Source organism: Anastrepha ludens, chromosome 6, assembly GCF_028408465.1.
Source record: "Anastrepha ludens isolate Willacy chromosome 6, idAnaLude1.1, whole genome shotgun sequence".
Taxonomy (NCBI): domain Eukaryota; kingdom Metazoa; phylum Arthropoda; class Insecta; order Diptera; family Tephritidae; genus Anastrepha; species Anastrepha ludens.
In genome coordinates, this window is record NC_071502.1 from 97,699,769 (window position 1) to 97,722,761 (window position 22,993).

General features: G+C 38.8%; 1 protein-coding gene across 1 annotated transcript; it reads left to right on the forward strand.

Annotated features, from left to right (window-relative positions):
- Nucleotides 1–4,655: 4,655 nt before the first annotated feature.
- Nucleotides 4,656–5,688, forward strand: LOC128868681 (uncharacterized). Its single transcript, XM_054111042.1, has 4 exons — nucleotides 4,656–4,817; nucleotides 5,002–5,096; nucleotides 5,165–5,300; nucleotides 5,366–5,688. The coding sequence occupies exons 1-4, from the start codon at nucleotides 4,691–4,693 to the stop codon at nucleotides 5,452–5,454; spliced, it is 447 nt and encodes a 148-aa protein (XP_053967017.1). The 5' UTR covers nucleotides 4,656–4,690; the 3' UTR covers nucleotides 5,455–5,688.
- The last annotated feature ends 17,305 nt before the right edge of the window (nucleotides 5,689–22,993 follow it).

Genomic DNA, 22,993 nt, shown 5'->3' on the forward strand with positions numbered 1-22,993 from the left:
TTAATTTTGGGACCACAACTGCTGAGGCGTGAACTGGTGCGTTGTCGTGACTGAAAAGAAAGCAGCTGCATAACAGATTTTGGGCTTTCCATGCTGTACTTGTAAAAAAACCAGGTCAGAGAAACTGAATAACGAAATTTTTAGCCTTTTTTTTTTGGTCATAACTTGTCCATAATTCTCTATTGATATTTATTTTTATATATATTTAGTCATATTTGTGGATTAATTTTCTTTTCAGTTTACCGAAACAGTCTTCCTCAAACCCTCCACTGCGCGCTATACACTGCACATCGTATGACTTGCCAGCCAGCAGTCAACTGGAATTGAGTTGCTTCCACCTTTTCATCTTCTTCTAAAATTTCTGCTTCTTCTTACTTTGCCGCTTTCAGCAACTTAGATATTTATTTTCTCAAGGATTACCAAGGTCTGTCATCAAAGCTGTGTTTGTTTACTAGCACACATACATATACCTGCATACACATATCATGACTTGCCTGTGTGCAAGTGTTGCTCTGCCGCATTCTCGTCTTAGCTGCCGTAACTTATGTGGTATCTTTGCTCCATTTTCTCACTGTCTTTACGCTACTCAAGTGAACGAAAAATGTGTGTCTCTCTATCTCGCAAATGTGTCTTAAGCTCTACGTAAATGTCACTTTATGCGCATAAATCCATGTTATATTTATTAGCTGAAATCAATAAGCGCTTTCTGTGGTGAGTGCTACACGGCGTATGAGCAATATGTCGTGGCGGCAGCAGCATATAGTTGTTTTAGAGATGGTAAATCATTTGATTTTTTTGGACATTTTTTCTGATAGTTGGATTTTGGCACGTGTTGAAAATGTAGTGAATATGGCGTGGGATGAAATAACATAAATATTTAAAAAGTTATGAGACATCAAATTCATTTGTTTATGGATTTCTAGGTGCATTGAATGTGAAAAGAGCTAGAAATGTTGGGATTATCAACAGATTTTGGTCGTATATATTTGTTTACATTTCTTTTGAAAGCTAACGTGCAATCTAAGGCATATAAAAATTACAGTTACAGCCTGCCACAAACAACTTGAAAGGTGTTCTAGCCAAGCTTTTTCCCCAATTTGCGGTGTAAATCTTCATTTTGTCTCATAAGTGGACGGACCAATACAATTTCGTGCCGCCTCTGAGCGACGGATTGTTTCAGAAATATCTTTTTATGTTCGAAACTGACTTTGTAGCTTTAAATCGGTATTAAGGAGGCACCAAGAAAGTAAAAAAAATACCAAAAAGCAAGGAAAAAAAAAATCTGAAACTGGTGCGAAAGGGCGCAAAATGGGTGTTGAAGTTTTTCTATGCACAAGTTGTTTTCTGTTTGATAGGCATATCAAAATACCAGCCGTGTTTTGTATATGCTCATTTCTAAATTAAATTATTGTTGGTTAGTGGTTCGGAATTACGCACCAACAACGCTGGCTACTCAAAATAGACCGAATGGGCTCGTAACTTTTTGATTGCACCTCACCTCGAGTGCACCTCTAAGTAATATTTTGGTTGTAGTGCTTGTTTTTTGTGGGCTTTATAATAAATCTGTTCACGAAGTTCATAGAGCGAAGTGTTGAAGAAGACGCCGAAATGTTGATTGAAGTTCTAGGGCGGAACATTGGAGCGTCCAGCAACTAATATCTAAGATGGGAAATGGGGTTGGTGACCCGTAAACATAGCCTATCCTACCAAGTGTCATCCTCATATGCACGTGGTAGCCCCTGTTCAAACGACCGCGTAGAGGCTGGATAACTTTTGCTTGAGCGAGGAGAAAATTCATACGCCTTGTCAGCCTAGGGGCAAACCGGCCACCTCGGGGTCAAGCTAGGATGCAAACGGCCAGTCCCCTACTCATCAAAAATGCACAGGTTACAAAAACCAAGATAAACAAAGAGACTAATAGTGGAAAACCGGTGGAGAGGTAGGTAGACCTGTATGTGCCTGCAGCGACAGCAAAGCAGCGCTCATGGCCTTGGACTAAGTAGCTGAGTCTTACAAATCCAGGCTTAAATATGTCGGTAGACATAATAACCTGATACGAACATGAGCCCCGGAACATGTGGGTATCGCAGTTAAGGAGATCTCTGACTCTTTAGCTAGGGCTGGGCTGTGTGGACAACTTTTATGGCCCGAAGCCTGTTCTGCCTTCTTCAGCCATAAAAGCCACGGTTAGCAAATGGGTTACTACAACCCACATAAGCGAGCTTGGCAGGCTGAGAGAGACTGCAGATGGACCAAACTGATGGTACCTGTCATATCCGACTGAATGTCGCAAATCCTGCTGTCATTAAGCAGAAAGTACTGTAGGCGCCAGCTGGTTTGACTGATGACGGGCCACTTGCTATGGGCGAGACCCATGGAAAATGTAGGTATCTCAGACAGTGCACTCTGCCCAGCATGTGGAGAGGAGGATGAGACGGCGAAACGCTTTCAGTGCAACTGCCCGACCTTCGCTTGAATCAGACTTGATTGATGTGCTAAGACGCGACCATCTTGGCACTCCAAGATTTACTCAGATCTCTTGTGAGGTGGGGTAGATTTGAAGGAAATGAAAAAGAGAACTCGAGTGCGGTACAATGGACTTATTGTTGTCTGAGTACGGTGCTTGCTAGTTGTTCCGACAAAAAAAAATTAATTTATTAATATCGATGAACTGATGACGACCTTCAGGAACACGAATAAGAATAGATATATCGCTGGCAAGTAACAAATTGCATTGAAAGTCGCTGCAATACAGCCGTTCATTGTGCCTTTCACAACATCATAGATATAGGTGCAAGCTCATAAATTCTACCGGTTTATACCTATGAAATAAGACTTTCAGTTATTAGTCCATAGATGTCGCTAGGAGTATTTTTAAACCTTCTCAAATGCCTTGTTTTTTTCACCGGCCACCTGTCAACAATATTCAGTTCATTGTTTGTTACGTTTCATACAACAATGCATTTTTGTCGCTCTTAAGGTCGGCGGGCCAATTAAAAGGTCAAAAAAATCGATTTTTTTTTTCTTGAAATCAATAGCTTAGATATTCAAGAACATGAGACACAAATTTTCAGAGTTAAATTCCAAGTATTTGCAGAGCTACAGAGCCGAGCGTAGTGCGGCGTCGAGCAACCGTGCGCTTATTGTTGTAGTTTGAAGCGCGTTTTCTCGGCTTTTCATTTTCACGATTTTACCTAATTTATGTACACGATTGCAAAAAAACTAAACGAGCTATCCATTTCATTCAAAATGCGTTATCTTCAGTATTGTTTTCTCTTCTATGTGAATTAAAAAAAACATCCAAAAACTTTTTTTAAGCGACTTTTTTACCCAGTTCAAGAGTTTTTTTTTTCCTTGAAAAACCTCTTTTTTTTCTACCTTCCCCAAAAATTCGAATTTTACGTGTTTCTCCCAATTTTCTTAGTTCACATCGAAGATAATTACATCAAAATTAAAAATCTTTTTTTTTTGTTTTCAGATGAAAATTGCAAGTTGTATCTTGTACAGAAGTTGGATATTTCAGTGGCAAGGCGCTCTGGGAATCTATTGATAACTCGGCTTACAATATATTGTTGGAGATTGTACAAATTTGTTTTTTTTAGTTCAAATATATATTAAACTATCCCCAAAACTTCATTTGGCTAATTGTTTTTTTTTCTCATCCTACAACGCTTCGCGAAAACTACTGAATTTAGGACATCTAATTGGCCCGCCGGCCTTAAAAATGTCGAATTTCGTGCCTTCAAACTACGATTTGCGGGCATCGTGAAACCACTTGTGAAATGCTACTCTCACGGTTCAAAAGGAAGTCTTTTTTGCATCAAATTGTTACGGGTGATGAAAATGGGTGTATTTCTCCAATCCCAAGCGTAAACGATCGAAAGGTCCGCCCGGCCACAAGCCAAAAACAACGGCCAAATCAAATCGCTTCGGCCGCAAGGCAATGCTATGTGTTTTCTGGGATCAGCGTGGTATGCTGGTGCATGCGGCTTACTCACCAGACTTGGCGCCTTTCGATTATCATTTGTTTGCATCGATGGGCCACGGCACTTTCCGAGCAGCGCATCAATTCTCACGAAGCAGCCAAACAATGGCTCGATGTTTGGTTTCCAGCCAAAGACGGCCAATTTTTTTGGCGCGGCATCCACAAATTGCCTGAGAGATGGGAAAAATGTGTCGCTAGCGATGGCTATTATTTTGAAGATTAAATTTGTAACCATTTTTTGTTAATATACGTTTGGAATTGAAAAAAAGTCTCATTTCATAGGTATATACCGAGAAATATTTTTATTAGGAAAGCAAAAAAAAATTAATTCATGCTCCCTGGAATTTTTGTTTTTAATTTAATTAATTAGAAAAAAAATAATTTGTTAAATTTAATTAAAAAAAATTAATTTAATTTTTAAAACTAATTAAATAATAATAAAAAATTTAGGTAAAATTAAAAAATAAAAGCAAAATTACGAAATAAAATAAAAAAATTAAATTTAGTTTTTATTAATTACGTAGGGCTGTGTAAATAACCTAGTAATTTTTAAAAGCTCTAGTAGTACCCTGTTAATTATATTTTTTCCCTTGCTACTGTCAGTTCTCGTTTTGTGATTTCAAAATTGATGCTCAAACTTCTTCGCCTCAATATTTTCTTTGTTCAAATAACTGAAAAGTCAAAGTGTAAAAGTTTACTTTAAAAATGACACGTTTTGCAAGAATCGCCGGCATCTTCATTACGTTGTTGTTTTGTGCGAAGACTTTCTTCATTTCGTTCTATGCGCTGAATCAGTATCCTCGATATTATTATCTGGATGTTCAAAAAAGCGGTATGTGCGAGCAAGCGACGTGAAGAAGATATGAAGCAAACGTGAATTTCAAGTATTTTAGAGTAAACCAAGAATATTGGCTACTTGAAGGAAGCTACTGAATTAGTTGATCTTCCAAACCTAATTTAGCGCTATTTCACTTGAATTATACATTTTTATATATTATATTTTCAATTAATTGCAGAATATGCTGAGCCAACCACATATTTGTGGATCACATGCCTAACGAATTTGGGTGCTTTCATATCGGGCTTTTGGCTCTTCGCCGGCCTATGTGAGGTGAAATGTGTAGCAGAATTCATTAACTTTTCTATCTCCAAGATTTTTGCTTCCGCATTCCATTGCAGGATTTATTCATATTTTTCTCACCCGCTTTTTTCGTGATCATCATTTTTCTTGTGGAGGACTTCTTGCTGCATTGCATTTTAATTGTTATTGTCAATGTATTTCATATGCTAATGATATTCAATTTTCTCACAACGCGTAAGTAATCAAATGTAATAAGAAATTTGAATTTTTGTATTTTTTATTTTACCCTCCCGCTGCAGTTGGATTCGCCATGTGCATGTACATCGTCTACTCAGCCACGCAAGATTTCAACGAAATCAATCCAGAGCAAGTCTTGCAACACCAATAAAAAAAAAAATGTAGTTTTGAAGCGTAAATCCAGCGAGAGAAAAAGGGAGAAACATATAAAAAGGGAGATGTGCGAAGCTTTGAGCATCGAAAAAGAGATGGGTACAGAGAAAATAGAAGTGAAAAGTAGCAAAAAATGTTACCTTCCCTAAAACACGGCACCAAAGACTAGGAGATCGAAGTGCAAACCTCATAAAGAGTCTAAAACATGCATTAAACTCAGTTTCCAGATTTCCATAATATAGTCAATTACAAAACATATTTACTTGAAAGTTTTCATTTACTTAGAATTGTTTTTGTATTGTAATTTGGCTTGGGAAGAAGAGTGAAATTTCTAAGCAACACATTTCAAGTGTCGTTTGTAATATAGCCACTCACTGTGTGTCGAATTTTGCATGACGGGATCATATCGGCGGCCTTACGAACTGAAGCCGGTGTGAGGCAGTGCTGCATTTTATCACCGCTTCTTTTCCTGGTCGTCAGTTGATGATGTAGAAAGAAGTGGATTCTTGTGGTATCCTATTTCAATCGGGCATCTTGGAGTTTTAGAGTTTGCTGACGGTATAGTACTTCGTTTTCAGCGCAGATCAGACATGGATAGCAAACCGAACCACCTTGTAAGGCACTCTAACACTGCTGTACTCAAAGTCAATGTAACGATAGCAAAATATATGGCGATAAATGCGAAAGACGCATCCTTCGATATTGGAGAGAATAGCATTGACAAGGTGACCGACTTTCAATATCTTAGACATAAATTCCCAGCAGATGAGGGATGCAAAAGTGATGGTTTCACAAGGCTGCAGAAAGCAAGAACCGCATTTGCTGGTCTCCGACCAGTGTGGCGGTCCAAACAAATCAGCGTGCACACCAAACTTGGAATCTTCAATTCCAATGTTTAGCCCATTTTTCTCTATGCTTGTGCTATATGGAGTCTATCCGCAGAAACCATTCAAAGGCCGCAAGTGTTTGTAAAGCGCAGCCTGAGGTACATCCTGAGCAGACAATTGGCCGATTTACACCGAGGATACCAACAAAATTCACTAGCGCAAAAAACGCAAGTGGTGGTGTCTCGGTCATACACTACGCAAGGGAGACACGGAGATCAGCAGGCAAGCAATAGACTGGAATTCCCAGGGCCAGGGGAATCGGGGGAGCCATAAGGACTCATGGCGCTGAAAGTTATATAAAAGCTGTGAGCAAAAACATGATGTGGAAGTAAGTAAAAACAAGAGCAGGGAACAAAACGGATTGGACAAATTTTGCTTTGGGTCTATGCTCCGCAACGGATCTTAAGGGGTTACATGGGTTTCGTGGCTTCAAAAAATCGAATTTTTTTTGGCTTAGTTTCTAAAACACCTCAGGAATATTACCCTAAATTTTCAAGTCGATCCGAATTTCGAAAATACAGCCGTTTCGGAAATACAACCTTCAGAATGTGTGCGCTCCAAGCCACTTTTATTGTTACTCAAAACTTTAAACGCGTTTTTCTCGGAACCGTTTTTCAAAGTCGGTTATCAAATTTTCTCGAAAACTACTCAACCGATCTTGATGAAATTTTACACAGGTGTTCGAGATATAATTTACTCGTGCTTGGACGAAGGATATTTTTTTTCAATTACAACTATTTAAAAAAAAATCAAAATGTCAAGCAAATTTGACAGAAATTTTCATTTTTTTGGAAAAATGTCTGCCAAAATTTCAATTTTTACTTTTTTTCTTTCCTTCGTCCAAGCACGAGTTTATGGTCTTAACTAAAACACTTATTTTTGTTTTTTAATTTTCGATGATCGTGTCAGGATTTATGCTGACAACGCGGACGCACCTTTTTTTCGAGGGGTCACCGGAAATGACATCACAATGGAGGAGTTATAATTTTTTTTTTGTTGAAAATTTCAGAAATTATTCTTTAAATATGTTTCTATAAGACAGAAAAAAGTTTGAATTAAATAAATAATATTTTACATAGAAAAAAAAATCTTGAAAGTAGGCCTTTGTTTACCCGACGAAACCCATGTAACACCTTAAGGAAGTATGTTGATGATGACTGTCCGCAAGATAAGTAGAGAAATGAGAGTAAAAAATGGAGTGAATTCAAGGATGATAGATAGCCAGGCTTGGACTTCAGCAAATTTGAAAAACGAAATTGAACGAGTAACCTCAGTTGATACGCCACTGGGTACTGAGTAGCAATATTTTGCCAGTTCATTTCATAAGTATGCACACAGTCGTCCAATCAGTTGATCAGACGGCAACGATGCAACTTGAGCAGATACTGTGTTAATTTGTTTGTACACTTCCAACAAAATTTAGCCTTTTCCGTAAACAAATCGCCGTCGAGACCCCTGTGACGTCAGCACAGCAGCTTATTCATTCAAAATCGCTGAGAGCCAGTTATAGGTCTGATGTTGGCTACACTTCGGGATTCCTTTCACCATGGGGTGAATGTATTTTATGGTCAGGAGCGAAAATCAGACAAGAAGTTACTTATGTGAGATGCTTTTGATGGGATCAGTTTTTTTTTTTTTTTTTGAAGGCATCTCGCAGATCTCCAGGAATATAAGAGTAAAGGGTGAATCCAATCAAAACCTCCATAGTATCTTGATTGTTGACTAGTTGGTTACTATATCCCGAAGCAACAAAATGAAAGGGGTTCAACTTGGATAATCATGCTTTATATTTTATGGTGTTAGACGGCTGGACCAGGTCTTTTACTCAGCTTTGACGTTTTTCGAAAATATGTGAGCTTCTGCTTCAATCTTCATAATATTGGGCAGTCGGGTACAAATATCATTCATGGTTTTCTTCGTTTTCATGCCGTCATCTCGGTAGAAAAGGCATAAACACAGTCTTTCCAGCTCGTTGAGCCAGCTCGTAGTCTAGTTTTATTATAGGAAGCTGTATTTAAGCTCAAAGTCGGCTCGTAACTCCAAACTGCTGCTGATAAGAATGTGAAGTGGGTGGGTTAAAAAATATATCGGGGCGAAAGCATTTACACTTTTTTAAATAAACTCTTTATAATAATTATTTAATATTTTTGGGTTTGATAACAGTTTTGGAGATCTAAAAAAAGTCAGTTTAAAATAAATTTTTTATTATATGTTTATCGAATCTTTTGTGAAGAAAAAGAGAGAAATTCGCTAAAAATATCATATTTTTTTCAAGATTCGGAGCTAAATATACGAGACTGGGTTTTTTTCTCATAAAATAAAGGAGAAAAGCACTAAAGAAAGTTTCAAGGGCTTTGAGGTGCCAGCAAATGCATTGTTTTTTTCACAAAAAAAGTTTTAAGGGGGCATTCTAGAGTAGAGGAATGAATTTCGCCCGGTTTTTGAAGCGCTGTACAAGAGAAACAGAAATATTTTTTTTTATTATACATTTTTTTATCATTTGTTTACTGGTCATTAATTTTTGCATTAAAAACTAAACCAAAAACAAAAAAATTAAAATTGAGTAAATTATGCGCAGTCCAAGTCGGGGGTCTAAAAAGAAAAAAAGGCGGTGTCATCCCCCCGGTGATCTGAAAAACAAAAACCAACGGATTCATAGTTATTATAGATGCCGCTATCGAATAAACAAGTTAAAATTTTTATTGCACAATATGGCTCTCTGAAATTTTTTTTATTTGAAGTGAAACTTCTTAGGCGTGATGGGCGAGCGAGAACGGAGAGTAAAATTTCAAGGCCATGCAACGTTTTGGGCATTTTCGTTCCGCGAAAGAGAAAAAATATACAACGTAGAGGAAAAGGAGAGAGAGAGCTATTCCTTATATATATCTTAGACACACTTTAGGCTATTTCTCCTGAGTTTTTCCTTGTGGTTCTAATTTCTAGTGAGAAATAACACTGCCTACTTTTTGGCGCTTGTTTGTTGGTGCCTACTTTTAGGAGCTAATTTCCGTTTCCTGGCTAGTGCTTGTGCGTACTATGAAGTGCTATCCATTCGGGTGTTGGATTTATTGGTATTGCCGTGTGGTAATTTGTGCCGTTGCTGCGGTCCTGGAATCGCTGCGTTTGTGCGGGTGATAAACGCTCGAAGTAGTGCGCGTTGTTGCCACGGTTTGTGGCCGGCGTTTACCTACACCGGACACGTTTTTTTGTTATATTTTTAACAATTCCAATATTTTTTTAAATACTAAATCAAAAGTTATAGTTTCGAGCTGGGGTCACCGATGAAGGAATGTATAAAAAACAACCTCCCCAAATTTGAAGTTTATCACTCCTTTAGAACTCGAGATATCCTTACCGCCAGCTCGAAAAAAGTAGTTTTAGGAAAAAGTCTTTTGTTGAGTTGAAGCGGTCGGATCGTAACCAATGCCATGTCGCCAAAAAGCTATAACTCATGAAATAAAAAGAATTTTAAAAAATCCTTTTAATGACATATACTTAAATGTCTAAGCTTTGAAAATAAATAAAAGAATAAATTTCGATTATTTTCAAAATTCTATATTACACCAGAATATCCCCTTAACTATTTTTTGAATTCAAAAATTGCTAAACCATGGGAGCTTAATTTTGAAAAAAAAAAAATTTGTATACCGCTTCTTTGAAGTGTTGTTTTTTATTGAACCTTAGCCAATGTTGTGTTCATTTCATGGTTTAAATTTCGCCAACAATTTTTTCTCTTCTATAGTAAAATTTTGAAGAAGAACAGAAAGAGTTAGAGTTTGCTTAGAATTCTTCAACTGCTGTAGGGGAAAAAATGTATTTCAAGTGCTTAATTGCCAAACTGCCTAATTTTCGTCCTCCACGCGGCACAAAAGTTGCGCAACATTTTCTCTTCACAAGCTCAAGTAAATTATTGCCAAAATCTGTGCGGCAAGCTCTGCCTTAGTGGCACTTAGCGGCTTGCTTTCTTAGCCCAGCATCCACCTTGCCATCATCTCATTGGCTGACCGAGTCCTCTCTTAAACTTACAGGCATTTGAGTTTCAATTGTGCTCATAACTTAGTCGAGCCCACAATATTTTATAGCTCAAATTGTGTGGTTATGAGAGGGGCAATTGCTCGCATGCAGGAAGAAAACTTAGGAAAATAGGCAACAAATAATGCAGCTGGCCGAGTGGAAAACTTGCCATGTGAGAGGATAACCGCACCGCCATATGTGCCTACACACAAGTGGAACTTCAGGCAATTTGCTAAGCACTCGATAAAGTTGATTTTATGTGCACATTTATCTGCTTGTAGAAGATTTGAAGAAGACTTGGGCAATATACAAATTCTTGTCTGCCTTTTCGGTGTAATAAATCTGTCCTCTTTCTCATATAATAGCTTTGTGCCAACAACTTGACGATTATCAGCCATAAAGTCTACCAAGATAAATCTTTGCACATTTGTTTGTTTTCTCTTAAGTAAATTTGCGAATGCGTATGTAAGTTTATATGTACGCATATGCAGAAAGAATGTGTGGCAACTGTAAATTCACTGACCATTGGTGCCAGCAACTTGTAGACTTAGCACAAAACTAAGTTTTTGGCTCCTGGTGCACATTTGTCGCACATTTGCTTGGGCTCTCTCGGGCGATACCCTGCAGGAAATGTGAGTTATTTTCGCTCTCAATTGCCTTTGCAATGTCATTCTGAGTTATTCTAAAATTTGCTGAAGAGAGGAGGTTTAAGGAATGCTTATTATGTCAGAAACGGCCTTCATTGCCTTAATATTTTCAGCTGCCTGTGGCTCCAAATTATTGCGTATATAATCCCCTCCCTCCTTCTTCACTTTTTACACGGCGTTACATTCTTCAAGCACCCTAAAATGCGCGTCCCTTTTTTTTAGTTTTTAAAAGTTATAAGAAATATTCCATCGATTTCAGGTTAACACCGCTTTGCACACAGCGGCTCTCAAATAATCTTAAAGCCAGCTTTTTATAAAATAGAATTTTCCGAAATACATATATTTAATCAGTCAGCATTTGAAATGCCTCGCCTTCACGTTTATCTGCACCTTTAATACTAATTGGAAAAAGTCTTATCTTTTTCGTTTTTAAATTCCTAAACGCTCCTTTTTACCTCGCGGTTTAACCCATCGCAGCGCTTTTTTTGGGTCCTCTCTTTCTGTTGCAGCCTGACACCCTGTACTAAACTTACTTTTTTAGGGCTGTCTAACATTTAAGTGACTTCATTTAGAACAGCGCAAAGGGGAGTCCTATCGTCCGATAACTCTCCTTCCCTCAGTAGTGAAGACGCTTGAAGCCCTTCTACTCCCACTTCTTACAGAACACCTGACTCCAGCCTCACACCAGCATGGTTTCCGAAGAGTGCACAGCACCACCACGTCATAAACACCCAGGTAAACCGCGGACTAAACCAAAACCGACCCTGCGAGAGGACTGTCCTAGTAGCGTTGGATTTACAAAAGGCTTTCGATACAGTCAGCCACGCCACGCTACTAGATGACATTTTACAGTCGACACTCCCGCCAGGGCTGAAGAGGTGGACCGCGAACTACCTGAGTGGTTGTCACTCCTAGGTGATATTTCGAGACCAAACGTCAAGACAGAGAAAAATAAAGCAGGGAGTACCGCAGGGTGGTGTCCTTTCACTCTTGCTTTTTAATTTCTACATTTCGAAACTCCCCCAGCCACCAGAGGGAGTCTCACTGGTCTCATACGCCGACGGCTGCACGATAATGGCGTCGGGCAATGACATTGATGGCCTATGCATCAAAGTAAACGACTACCTCGCCCGCCTTTCTCGCTTCTTCACTGCGAGTAACCTAAAACTTTCTTCCACTAAATCCACGGCGACCCTTTTTACCACCTGGACAAAGGAGTCCAAGCTGCAACTTCAGGTACACGTCGATGATACCCCAATACCGACGGTAGACAACCCCAGAATATTGGGAGTCGCCTTTGTCAGCTTGCTCTCCTTCTCAGCGCACACAACTGCTATAGCAACGAGAGTACAGAAGCGCAACAAGTTCCTCAAGTCGCTTGCCGGCAGCACTTGGGGCAAAGACAAAGAAATGTTGCTGCCGACTTTCAAAGCAATTGGCCGACCGGTTCTTAACTATGCTGCGCCTGTCTGGTCACCTTGAACCAGTGATACGCAGTGGACTAAGCTCCAGACCTGCCAAAATACTGCAATTAGGACCGCGACAGGATGTCTCCTAATGTCCCCAATACAACATCTGCATGACGAGGATCACATGCTTCCTGTGAAGGAGCATAACAAACTGCTCAGCAAGCAGTTTCTGCTAGGGTGTCACCGTAGGCCTCACCCATGCAGAAAATGCTTGAGCCTGAGCCACCTCCCAGGCACATCAGGAGGCACTTCCTCAACTACGTGGACGATATCCTCTACAAAACAGACAGACCACTCCAGGAGTGCAGGCCGTAAACGACATTCATCGGGAGACCCTTACCACCTTCTTAAGCTTCCGCCCCCCGAATGCCGTTATCGGAGTCCAACCACCACCACCTATTGCAGACGAAGAGCTCCAGCTTCCCCGAGAGTCCCGCGTAACCTTGGCACAATTACGTTCTGGATACTGTAGCAGGTTAAATTCCTACTTACCTAGAATCGACCCCGACATACTAAACATATGTCCGGCATGTGAAGGCACCCCGCACGACACTAACCACCTTTTCACATGCCCCATCAAACCCACTCATCTAACACCTCTCTCCCTCTGGACCGAACCCGTCGAAACAGCTAGTTTCCTGGGCTTTCTGTAAGATGAGCTAGACGAAGACGACTGGTGATTACACTACACTGACAGGGTGAAGATACTGCTACAACAACAACAAGAACAGCGCAAAGGCCGAGAAGTGCTGCTTAATTTTTCTGCCATGGAAGCCTGCATACCTTCTGTTGGTAATAATATGGCCGATTGGAGTTTGAGCTATCAAATCAAATGGTAAATATATACATATACATATATTATATTTACATTTGTATCTGGATAAAATACCTATTTTTATGCTGATAATTGGTGCTATAGACTTCCGTTGATGTCCCTAAAGGGGTGCTGTCTCTTTACTTGATGCTGCTATACACGAACATATTTGCCACAAAATACACGCGCACATTTTTTTGAAGTAAATATCCAAATATTTGCATACTAAATCCAAGGCAAAAGTTTTTATGCATTTTAAAAACTTCAAACCTTAATTCTCGTTCTTAAATAAGAAACTTTTTTGTGTGATATTTACGATTGGCAGCCTTCAAATTGTGTTCTTTTATTGTTTGCGGGTTGAGAAATTCTCTTATTTATGACTAAATTTATTTAGAATACTGTTTTTTGTTTTTTGTTTTTTTATTAAGGTGGCACAAAGCATTGAAAGCCGAAAAGTGTGGGGCTTTCCTTGTCCCCTAAAAATCCTCTTCAGCTCCGATTCCCTTCCACCGCGTGACAACTGTTAGGCATGACTTCGTGTGAGGGGGAGCGGCCTATTGCCAATTCTTGAAAATTTGCGCTGTGTCGTTCAGCAACGTCAACCGTCAAGTATCACTTGACGGGAAGGGGACCGGCCTACTGCCTCTTCATCAAGATCTGTACTGTTGTTCAGCGCGACGCAGTTTGCAGATTACTATTTTTACCAAATTACATATTTTTACCAATGACTGTAACATAATATCCACTAGGTTATCAGGTGAAATTGGCTTCCCCACACTAGTGCTCAATTCCTCAAACAAAACATGTTCGGCGTCTTCTACAGCTGGTGCACAATATTACCAATACGGGTCGTCTTCGTGCGTAAACTTCTATAGATAGGATTTAAAACACCCATGTCCCGTCAGTATTTGGGCCAGATAATAGTCTAACTGTCCATGTTTATGGTTAACCCATTTGGCTATTAAGGGAATCAGACGGTACGTCCAGCGTCCGTTCAGGGACGAATTCCATTGAATTCCATTTTTCCTGCCATGAACGCAAGCTTCGCTCTCTCGCTTCCTTGCGTATTGTCTGCCGTTCTGAAGTAGCTTTGTTTTTGTAAACTTCAGTGCACTCTTTTGCCATTAAATTGATTGGGAGTAGCCATAATTGATTTCATAGAATTCACATATGAGCTGCAATTAGTTGCTTCCGCCCATGCTGGAGACCACGGTATTAAGTAGTCTTCTGCGGTTTTGCCTAGTGCCTCTAGTGTTCATCATTATGCGCGTCAGTGCTGTTACTGCCTCTGCCGCTTTGCTGCTTGCGTATAATAGGTGGTCTCTGAAGTTCAGCCTATGGTCGATTATTACGCCCAGGTATTTATTGAACAAAAATTCCATATTTTCGCCCACCATTATATTTGCCGACTCCACCTTCTTTCTGCTACTAATGAGCACTGCTTCCGTCTTATGATCCGCAAGAGTTAGACCGTTCTTGCGCAGCCATTCTTTTAACATGCCGACAGCCTGGTTGCAGGTTGCTTTAGCTTGGTGGAGTACTTTAGCTACGACCATAACAGCGATATCGTCAGCAAACCCTATAAATTTTGACCCTGGGGATAAACTGAGTCGTAAGACTCCGTCCTACATAATATTCCACAGCAAGGGGCCTAGGCCTGAGCCTTGTGGAACTCTGGCAGTTATTTTATATTCCCTAACACCCGCATCGGTATTATAGCGAAGGGTTCTGTCAGTGAAATAACTGACGATAATCTTGCATATATACGTTGGAACCTGGAAGCAATCAAGCGCCATCAGGATCTGGTTCCAGTTCGCGGTATTGAAGGCATTCTTTACGTCTAGTGTTGACATTAGGCAGTACTCTTTGCTACCGTATAACCACCGAGTTCCTTCGATTGACTTCTGCGCAATGGTTTTAACGGCAGCTACGGCATCTGTGGTTGAGCGAGCCTTGCGAAATCCGAATTGCGAGAATGATAGATTGCCTGCGTCATCAATGGCAGCCTCAAGACGATTAGCGATCAACCGTTCTAGAATTTTGCCTACGGTGTCGAGCATGCAAAGGGGGCGGTAGCCTTTAGGATATTCCGCAGGCTTAGATCCTTTTGGAATCAGCACCGGTTTCTGTAACTTTCACTGAGTAGAAAATGTGCCTTATTTTAGGCATGTCTTGTAGAGATCTACAAAAATCTCGGTATGACTTCGAATTGCCACTTTTAGTGCCTCGTTGGGGACTCCGTCTAGGCCAGGAGCTTTATTGTTTTTGATCCGTTTAGTGATCATCAGGAGCTCGTCTTTGTCTGTCAAAGAATACTGTAGGTCCCTCTATTTGTGAAAAACATCAATATCCTCCACAAATTGGAGGAGAAGCGCGGCCAAATATACAAAAAAGGGTGTAAGCGCCAATTGTATATCAGCCTTGCTCAAAAGTATTAGGCATCTCATTAATTAATGATTTTTTCGTTTTAAAAAGTGAAACATGAATTTACAACAAGGAATTAGTAATAAAGAAATTTAGTAGGTGCATTCTTTGCTTTGATAATAGCAGCAACCCTCTCGGGTATGCTGCGTGCAAGCTTTGCACATTCGGCTGTACTTATGGCGCTCCACTCGTGAATTATCCTTTATCTTACGTCTTAAAGTAGGCCACATGCACTCTGTGGCCTGAGACTATGCTGGCTCATCTAACAAAACAATTTTAGTGTCTCTAAACTAACGCATCGTAGTTGTAATTGTGACAAACAGCATTGCATCGCAGTTTAACTTTATCTAAATTAGAGTCGCCGAAAATGAGCGTTGACGAAGGCAAAGTACAGCTTCTAATACATTTCTGTACTTTTTACTGTTCATTCGATCGTCGCAAATGAATATTACGCGACACCATCAGCAGCCATACAGACGCACTTCATACTGCTGCCTCCCCATGTGATAACGCAATTTGAATGGCATTCATCGCCAAACCGTTGCCTCACGAACGTCGCACCAGGTGTTTCAAATACCTGTAGGAAGGGAAACAAAAAATCGTTCGTATAAGATTTGTGTTATTTTCTCGAAATTGCACTAGCATAAAAAAGCTATGGTTGTTGATAATTTCAAATGATGTAAACTAAACCTCCCTCGAAGTTCGATTTGTCGGAAAACAGAGCATTCCGCCAACCCCGCTCCATTCTAAATACTTTTTCCGTTTTTTTTTTGTTGAAAGCCACGATTTTTTTCCTTTTAAAAATGATTCAAAACGCCTTTTCTGGCTTTTCGAGTACAAACGCATTTTTCAACTGCAGCTGCTCTGCCCTTGCAGAGGAATTTTTACGATCCTTGAGAGACTCACGTATACGTTTTCGGTCGACCTGCACACAAGTGAGGCGTTTTTTTTCCACTTTCTGATTTATTCTGGAGGGATGTTGTCTCCGCAAGTCGCTTAATAATACATTCGACTGCGCATCGCGAACATCCCACCAAATTGGTAAGTTTAACCTGATATTTCCCTACCTCACTTAAAACTTTTATACTTACAGATCAGAAGGGTGTCATCTATTATGAACTCCTTAAACCATCTGAAACCATCACTGGCTGGATCGTTACCGACTGCAGTCTACAGCTAATGCGTTTGAATCGAGCTCTCAAAGAAAAGCGGCCGGAATGGGACAGTAGACAGGACAAACTGATTTTGCTGCATGTCAACGCCAGGCCACGTGTTGCTAAATCGATCCAGAAATATTTAAAGGGATTGAATTGGAAAATCTTGTCAGACCCGCCGTATTTTCCAGACATTGCACCTTCGGATTACCATCTGTCCCGAGCAATGCAGTCAGTCCTTATTGAAGAGCGGTTCACTTCTTACGAGAGCATCGCAAATTGGCTCAATGAATGGATGAAGCCAAAATAATTTTTCGAATTTTTCGTCAGAGGAATCCGTATGCTGCCCGAAGGATGGAGTAAAGTTGCAGCCTCCAATGGCACACACTTCACATAATATCATGTATTATTTAGTTGTTTAAATAATTCATAACTTTGGCTAAGAAAGGACGACAATTCTTTCGGTATTCATAATGAATTGACATCGTTCGTCTGGAAATTTACTCGAATGACTTGCGCTCCCATTCAACCAGTGATTACATTAATTAAAGGACGTAGAATAGGCGTTCGAGCAACCTGTTGTTTTACTATCTAAGACAGGTCAGGTGTGTTACATTCTACTATATTGGCCTATTTCGGAAAAGATGATCAGATTTTGAAAAATTTGCAGGCACATTGCGGTATTACGTAGGTTATTTGAGATTTTTCTACAAGGAATAGTGGTTTCTGCGCTCGCTTATTTTCAGCAGCGCAAATACTTTTCTAAAGGGCAGCAACTGCTGTAAGCTTGACTTGAAAAAATCTAATTTTCAATCATCAGCTCGGTAGGTTAAGTGATTTCTCGTTGACGAAGATCGTGTAAAAAAACCATTTTTAAAATTTAGAAAATTTTGAAATTTTTAGACAAGAAATTTCGTTAATGTATTCCAGAATCTCAAAGTAACCACCGGTGCATGAAGAATTTTTGTTTATCATTTGTCAGCTGCCATTAGTCGGCCCTTCTAAACCAAATAAATCTGCCATCTGTCGTTTACAACCAATTATTCGTGAATCACTTAAACACTATTCATTTACCTACTTTTATACAGATATTAACAAATATAAAACATTGCTAAACACAATACAAAAATATTCGCAGCAATCGACTTCGTTGTCGTGTTTGAGACCAAGCAAAAATGTTGTGCTGCCAACAGAAACTTTTAATTAAACCTTTCAAATAAAAAGTCAAATGATATTTATGTTCAAAAATTATGTTACCAGTAGAAACAAAATTTTTTCGTTTGCCAAAAATTCGTAATGCGGAGCACAGAGTGGTGAAAATTTACAAATGGCGCTGCACCCGAATAGCAGAGGGCGCGTAAATCACATTAATATGGCTGTCAACAAATCGAGGCAACAGAAAAACGAAAATAAATAACTAAAGCGAGGACAAAAGGCAGCTAAAAAAGGGGGCGAGCAAACAAGTAAGCAGACTATTTACGAGTATTGGTATTTGTGTGCAAACAAATATTGCACAGAAGGAGCTGCTGCTGGCCTTCAAATATCTCCTCTACCACCCACAAGTTCGCTTCGGATCAAGAGTTTGGGGGCAAATAAGCGCAGCACTACAGCTACAGTTATAAGCACACAACAATGCAAAAGTAAAACAAATGGCTGCTATTGTATAACGGTATAACTGGGTGGCGGTAGGGCCGTTAATGCCTATTTCACCCCAAAAATACCTAAATATATTAGCAGGATTGTCGCCACCCAAAAGGGTACTAAAGCGCGAAAAGTTTTTGAATTGAAGTAGCAAAGAAAATGGAAAGTGGAAAGAAATATGAGAAAATATCAGAAAGGAAAACAACTTGTAAGGCAAGCAGAAATGGCCAACTGTGGCTACTGCGTGAGTTAAGCATTGAGGGCTGAGAAATTATTACAGTGTTTCGTGTAGAAGTTTTCGAAATAAATTCTATCAAAAAAGTATCGGGAATTGTTCAATAAAACGCAAAGTAATTGTTGAATCATCAAAATTTACTTTGTCGCCTTTAAAATAGGCTCCATTCGAAGCAATACACAGAGTCCAACGATTAGTCGATCAGTCATGAAAGCACCTTTTGAATGCGTTTGAAGAGATCTTCTTCAGCTCCTTTAGCAAATTCTCTTTAATGGCCGCTTTGACGTCCGCAGAGTGGCAATTTAAGCTTTGCGAAAAGGAAAAAGTCACAGGAAGCTAAATCCGGTGAATACGGCGGTTGTTCGATGATATTTGTTGAGCTTTTGGTCAAAAAAGTGTTCACAATATGAGCCTTGTGAGACGGTGCATTATCATGGTGCAAGATCCGGGAGTTTTCTTTCCACAAACTGGGCCGTTTCCTACGCACATTCGCTCTCAAACGTTGCATAACTTCCAAATAATATTCTTATTTACCGTAGAACCATTTGTAACGAATTCCGGGTGCACAACACCATGATAATCAAAGAAAACGAGTTGCATCACTTCCCTTTTGACCGACTTTGACGTGGTTTTTTGGGTTTGGGCTCATGTGGATAGCGGCATTCAGCTGCCTGTTGACTGGTTTGCATGTCAAACTCATATAACCACGTTTCATCACCTGTTGGGTCCGAATTCACTTGCTCAAGCATGTCTTCAGCCACCTACTTCCGATGAAATTTTTGGTAGAAATTCAACTCTCTTGGTACGAGTCGAGCAGCCACGCGTCTCATGCCCAATTGATGGTGTAAAATGTTGTGAATTGTTATTCATGAGACACGTTAAGGTCACGATCTACCTTCCTCAAGCTTAAATGATGGTTTTCCAGTACTATTTCCTTGACTTTGTCGACGTTTTCATCCGTTGGAGGCGTTGAGGGGCGACCAGATCGGGGCAAATCTTTTACGACTTCTCGGCCCTCTGCAAAAGCCTTATAACACTCTTACACCCGTGCTTTTGATAAAGCACATTCGCTATAGGGTTTCTGTAATCTGCATTTCACTGTTCTTTTTTTGTATTATTTCCTACACAAATTTCGAAACATTTTGCTATTATGAATATTTTACTACGGGGGATTTAGCACCGCAACCAGAAAGATAGTAAGAAGATCTATCCTTCACGGATTCAAATTATTTTTCAGAGGCCTGAATAGGTTAGGTTAGGATAAATGGCTGTCCTTGCTGGTGCCCATTTGAACAAATATTGAAAAGTTGTCCGTTGTGATACCATACAGGAGGTGGTGAGGGGAAAGGAGAAGGGATGGGATCAGACAGTTGTAAAAAAACGAAGATGGGGCTTTGTATTAGAGGATATTCTCAGACCAACTTCCTCTAGAAATTTTAGTACAGGGTGGGCCATATAGCGTTTGCTTTTCTAACCACCTATTTTTTGAGAATGGTAACACAAATGTCATGTCAAATGTGTTCATAATTTATTTAAAGGTTTGACATTTACGAAATGGGACGCTATACGCTTGAATAAAATTGGGAAATATTGAAAACCTATTTCCAAAATGGTGAGTCGTCTTCTTCTTTTCTGATTTTCACATCGGTGGCTACGTCAATAAGCAAAATTGTCGGATTTGGGGCTCAAAAAATCCACACGTTACTGTAGAGAAGCAAAGGCATCCACAATGAGTCACTGTTTGGTGCGGTTTTTGGTCTGGCGTCAACTTCGGGCCATTTTTTTCGAAAATGAGCGAGGAGTCGCGGTTACAGTAAATGGCGAGCGTTACCGTGACATGCTCAACGAGTTATTTCCAAAAATTGAAGAGGATGACATGGACGACATTTGATTTCAACAGGACGGTGCAACTTGTCACTCTGCCAAAGTTACACTCGAACTCTTGGCTACCGTTTTTGAAAACCGAATAATCAGCCGAAATTCCAATATCAATTGGCCGCCTCGGAGCTGTGATTAAAGCCCGTTGGACTATTTTTTGTGGGGAGCCGTTAAGGACAAATGCTATGCGAATCATCCAGAGACGATTGATGCTTTAAAACACGAAATCGAAGTTGCCATTCATGAACTTGGAGCCCAAACAATTGAAAATGTGCTTAAAAATTGGGTTGATCGAATGGCCTACTGTAAAGCCAGTCGTGGCAGTCATTTGAACGATATTATTTTTTATTCATAAATGACAGTGTTCAATCTTCAAAATAAAAAAAAAGTTTGAAAAAATATTGATTAGTTTTTTTTTATAGCCGATTCAAAAAGCAAATTTTACATGACCCAACTTATACAATGACGGCAGTATTTTCCTCGTTGCAGTGCCTGTTTTGCTCAGCCTATTCGATTTTGTATCATTAGATTATTGAGTTAATGCTCATAACTAATAGGCTGAGGTGCGAATTTTACTCACCTCTCATAACAAACATCCGTTACCGCGGGCAAATTCTAGCGTCCTAAACCGCAGGCCGAAATTTTTTACTATTCTTTTCTTAACACATATGATTTCTTGCCCCTACGATTTCTTCTCATATACACCCCATTCATATTACAACACCACGCAACGAAAAGTTTCAAAATTTGTTCAAAAATTTTAAAAATTCCACTTAAGCTTTCAACTTTTAACTAAAATTTCTAGAATTTTTGTCGGTATGCAGTCCCATTTAACTTTGGCATAACAAAGAGCGAATTTCAAGTGACTACAAAGTGCCGCAATTCTTTTTATTGAAATTGCAAGACTATTTTTCTATATACAAAAATTCGAGCATGTATTTTGTATGGAAAAATTGCAGAAAATCAATGCCGGCCAGATGCTCCAAGCCGCCACTAGGTAACGGTGGGCACTCAGAAGCAGCTGTTATTGGACCTCTGCAGCTGCTTTCAGTGCGCTTGGAAGTGCTCTGCTAAAAGTCTTCTTCTGTACACAGTCAGATCAAATTTCGGATGCTTTTTGGCCCTGCTTCGTTACAGCTGCTGTTATGAGCAACTCTTAGTTCTTCTTCCCAAGTAACTGAAATATAGCACCGTGCGACAAAAACCATTTTTTCTTGTTGTCGAGTGAAAATTGCAGATGCATGTAAGAGTGTGGATTTCGTAAGGTAATGCTGCATATTCAGTTGTTTATTTTCACATCAATTAAAATTCTTAGAGAACTTTAAAATTTCTACCGGGAAAAAGTAAGCAAAGTGGGACATTGCGTATACTTTATTTTATAGAAGGGAAGTTCAACTATTTTTTGACACTGTTATAAAAAAGCCAGCAGGACTAAGTTCAGGAATATAATATTGTACTACATACATACACCTTCCACGTTAATTTAATATCGAAGGATACATTTCTCAAAAGAAATTTGTGTACTATATTTGGTCTAGTGAAAGTAAAAAAATATTTTGTTTTATTAGCTGGATATATCCTCCTATGTTTGGTATCATCCGAATCTCATAGAATGAGTATAAATGTTTATAATTATTTTTTGAAAATTTAGTCTAGTGAAATTTTAAAACCGTTGCAAAATTTAATTGATGCTAAAATAAAAAACGTAGTATGCAGTATTATTACATAAAATCCGTGCGATTATGTGCTTATGATATTTTTGCTGAGTAACTTTTACTGTCCTAAGCTTTAATTCAACCTTTTTTTAAATAAGTTTTATTTTTTCCAAAAACCATACTTTTTTTTTCTTGAAATAAATTTAAAATAGAAATGTGTAAAAAATATAAAAAAAGATATAAAAAAAATTAATTTTGTTTAATATTAATAAAAAAAAAGTGAAAGAAATTAAAAAAAAATTAATAATTTTTTTTAATACATTTTTTTAAATAAAATTAATATTTTTTAAACAAAATTATCAATATTTTTTCCCAAAAAATTTTTTTTAATAAATATAAAATAGAAATATGTAAAAGATATAAAAAGAGATATAGAAAAGAAATTCATTTGGTTTTATATTAATAAATAAAAAAAATAAAAGGAATTAATAAAAAAAAATAAATAAAAGAATACATTTTTTTTAAATTAATTTTTTTTAAATAGAACTAATTTTTTTTAAATAAAATTTTGTTTCTTGGAGCAATCCCCCAAATTTGTTCTAGCGCCAAAAAAGTTAGAAGCCCTTATGCCAAAAAAATTTTTAAAAATCTTTGATTTTTGGCGGCCTTTCAGAATCCCTATCAAAACTAGTTTTATGTTAGATATATTTTTTTCTAAT

Bases quoted from the DNA above. Each gene is read 5' to 3' on its own strand.
- LOC128868681 (XM_054111042.1), top strand. From the start codon at position 4,691: ATGACACGTTTTGCAAGAATCGCCGGCATCTTCATTACGTTGTTGTTT. The intron at 4,818-5,001 runs GTATGTGCGAGC...AATTAATTGCAG, and splicing joins TCTGGATGTTCAAAAAAGCG to AATATGCTGAGCCAACCACA. The intron at 5,097-5,164 runs GTGAAATGTGTA...ATTCCATTGCAG, and splicing joins TCTTCGCCGGCCTATGTGAG to GATTTATTCATATTTTTCTC.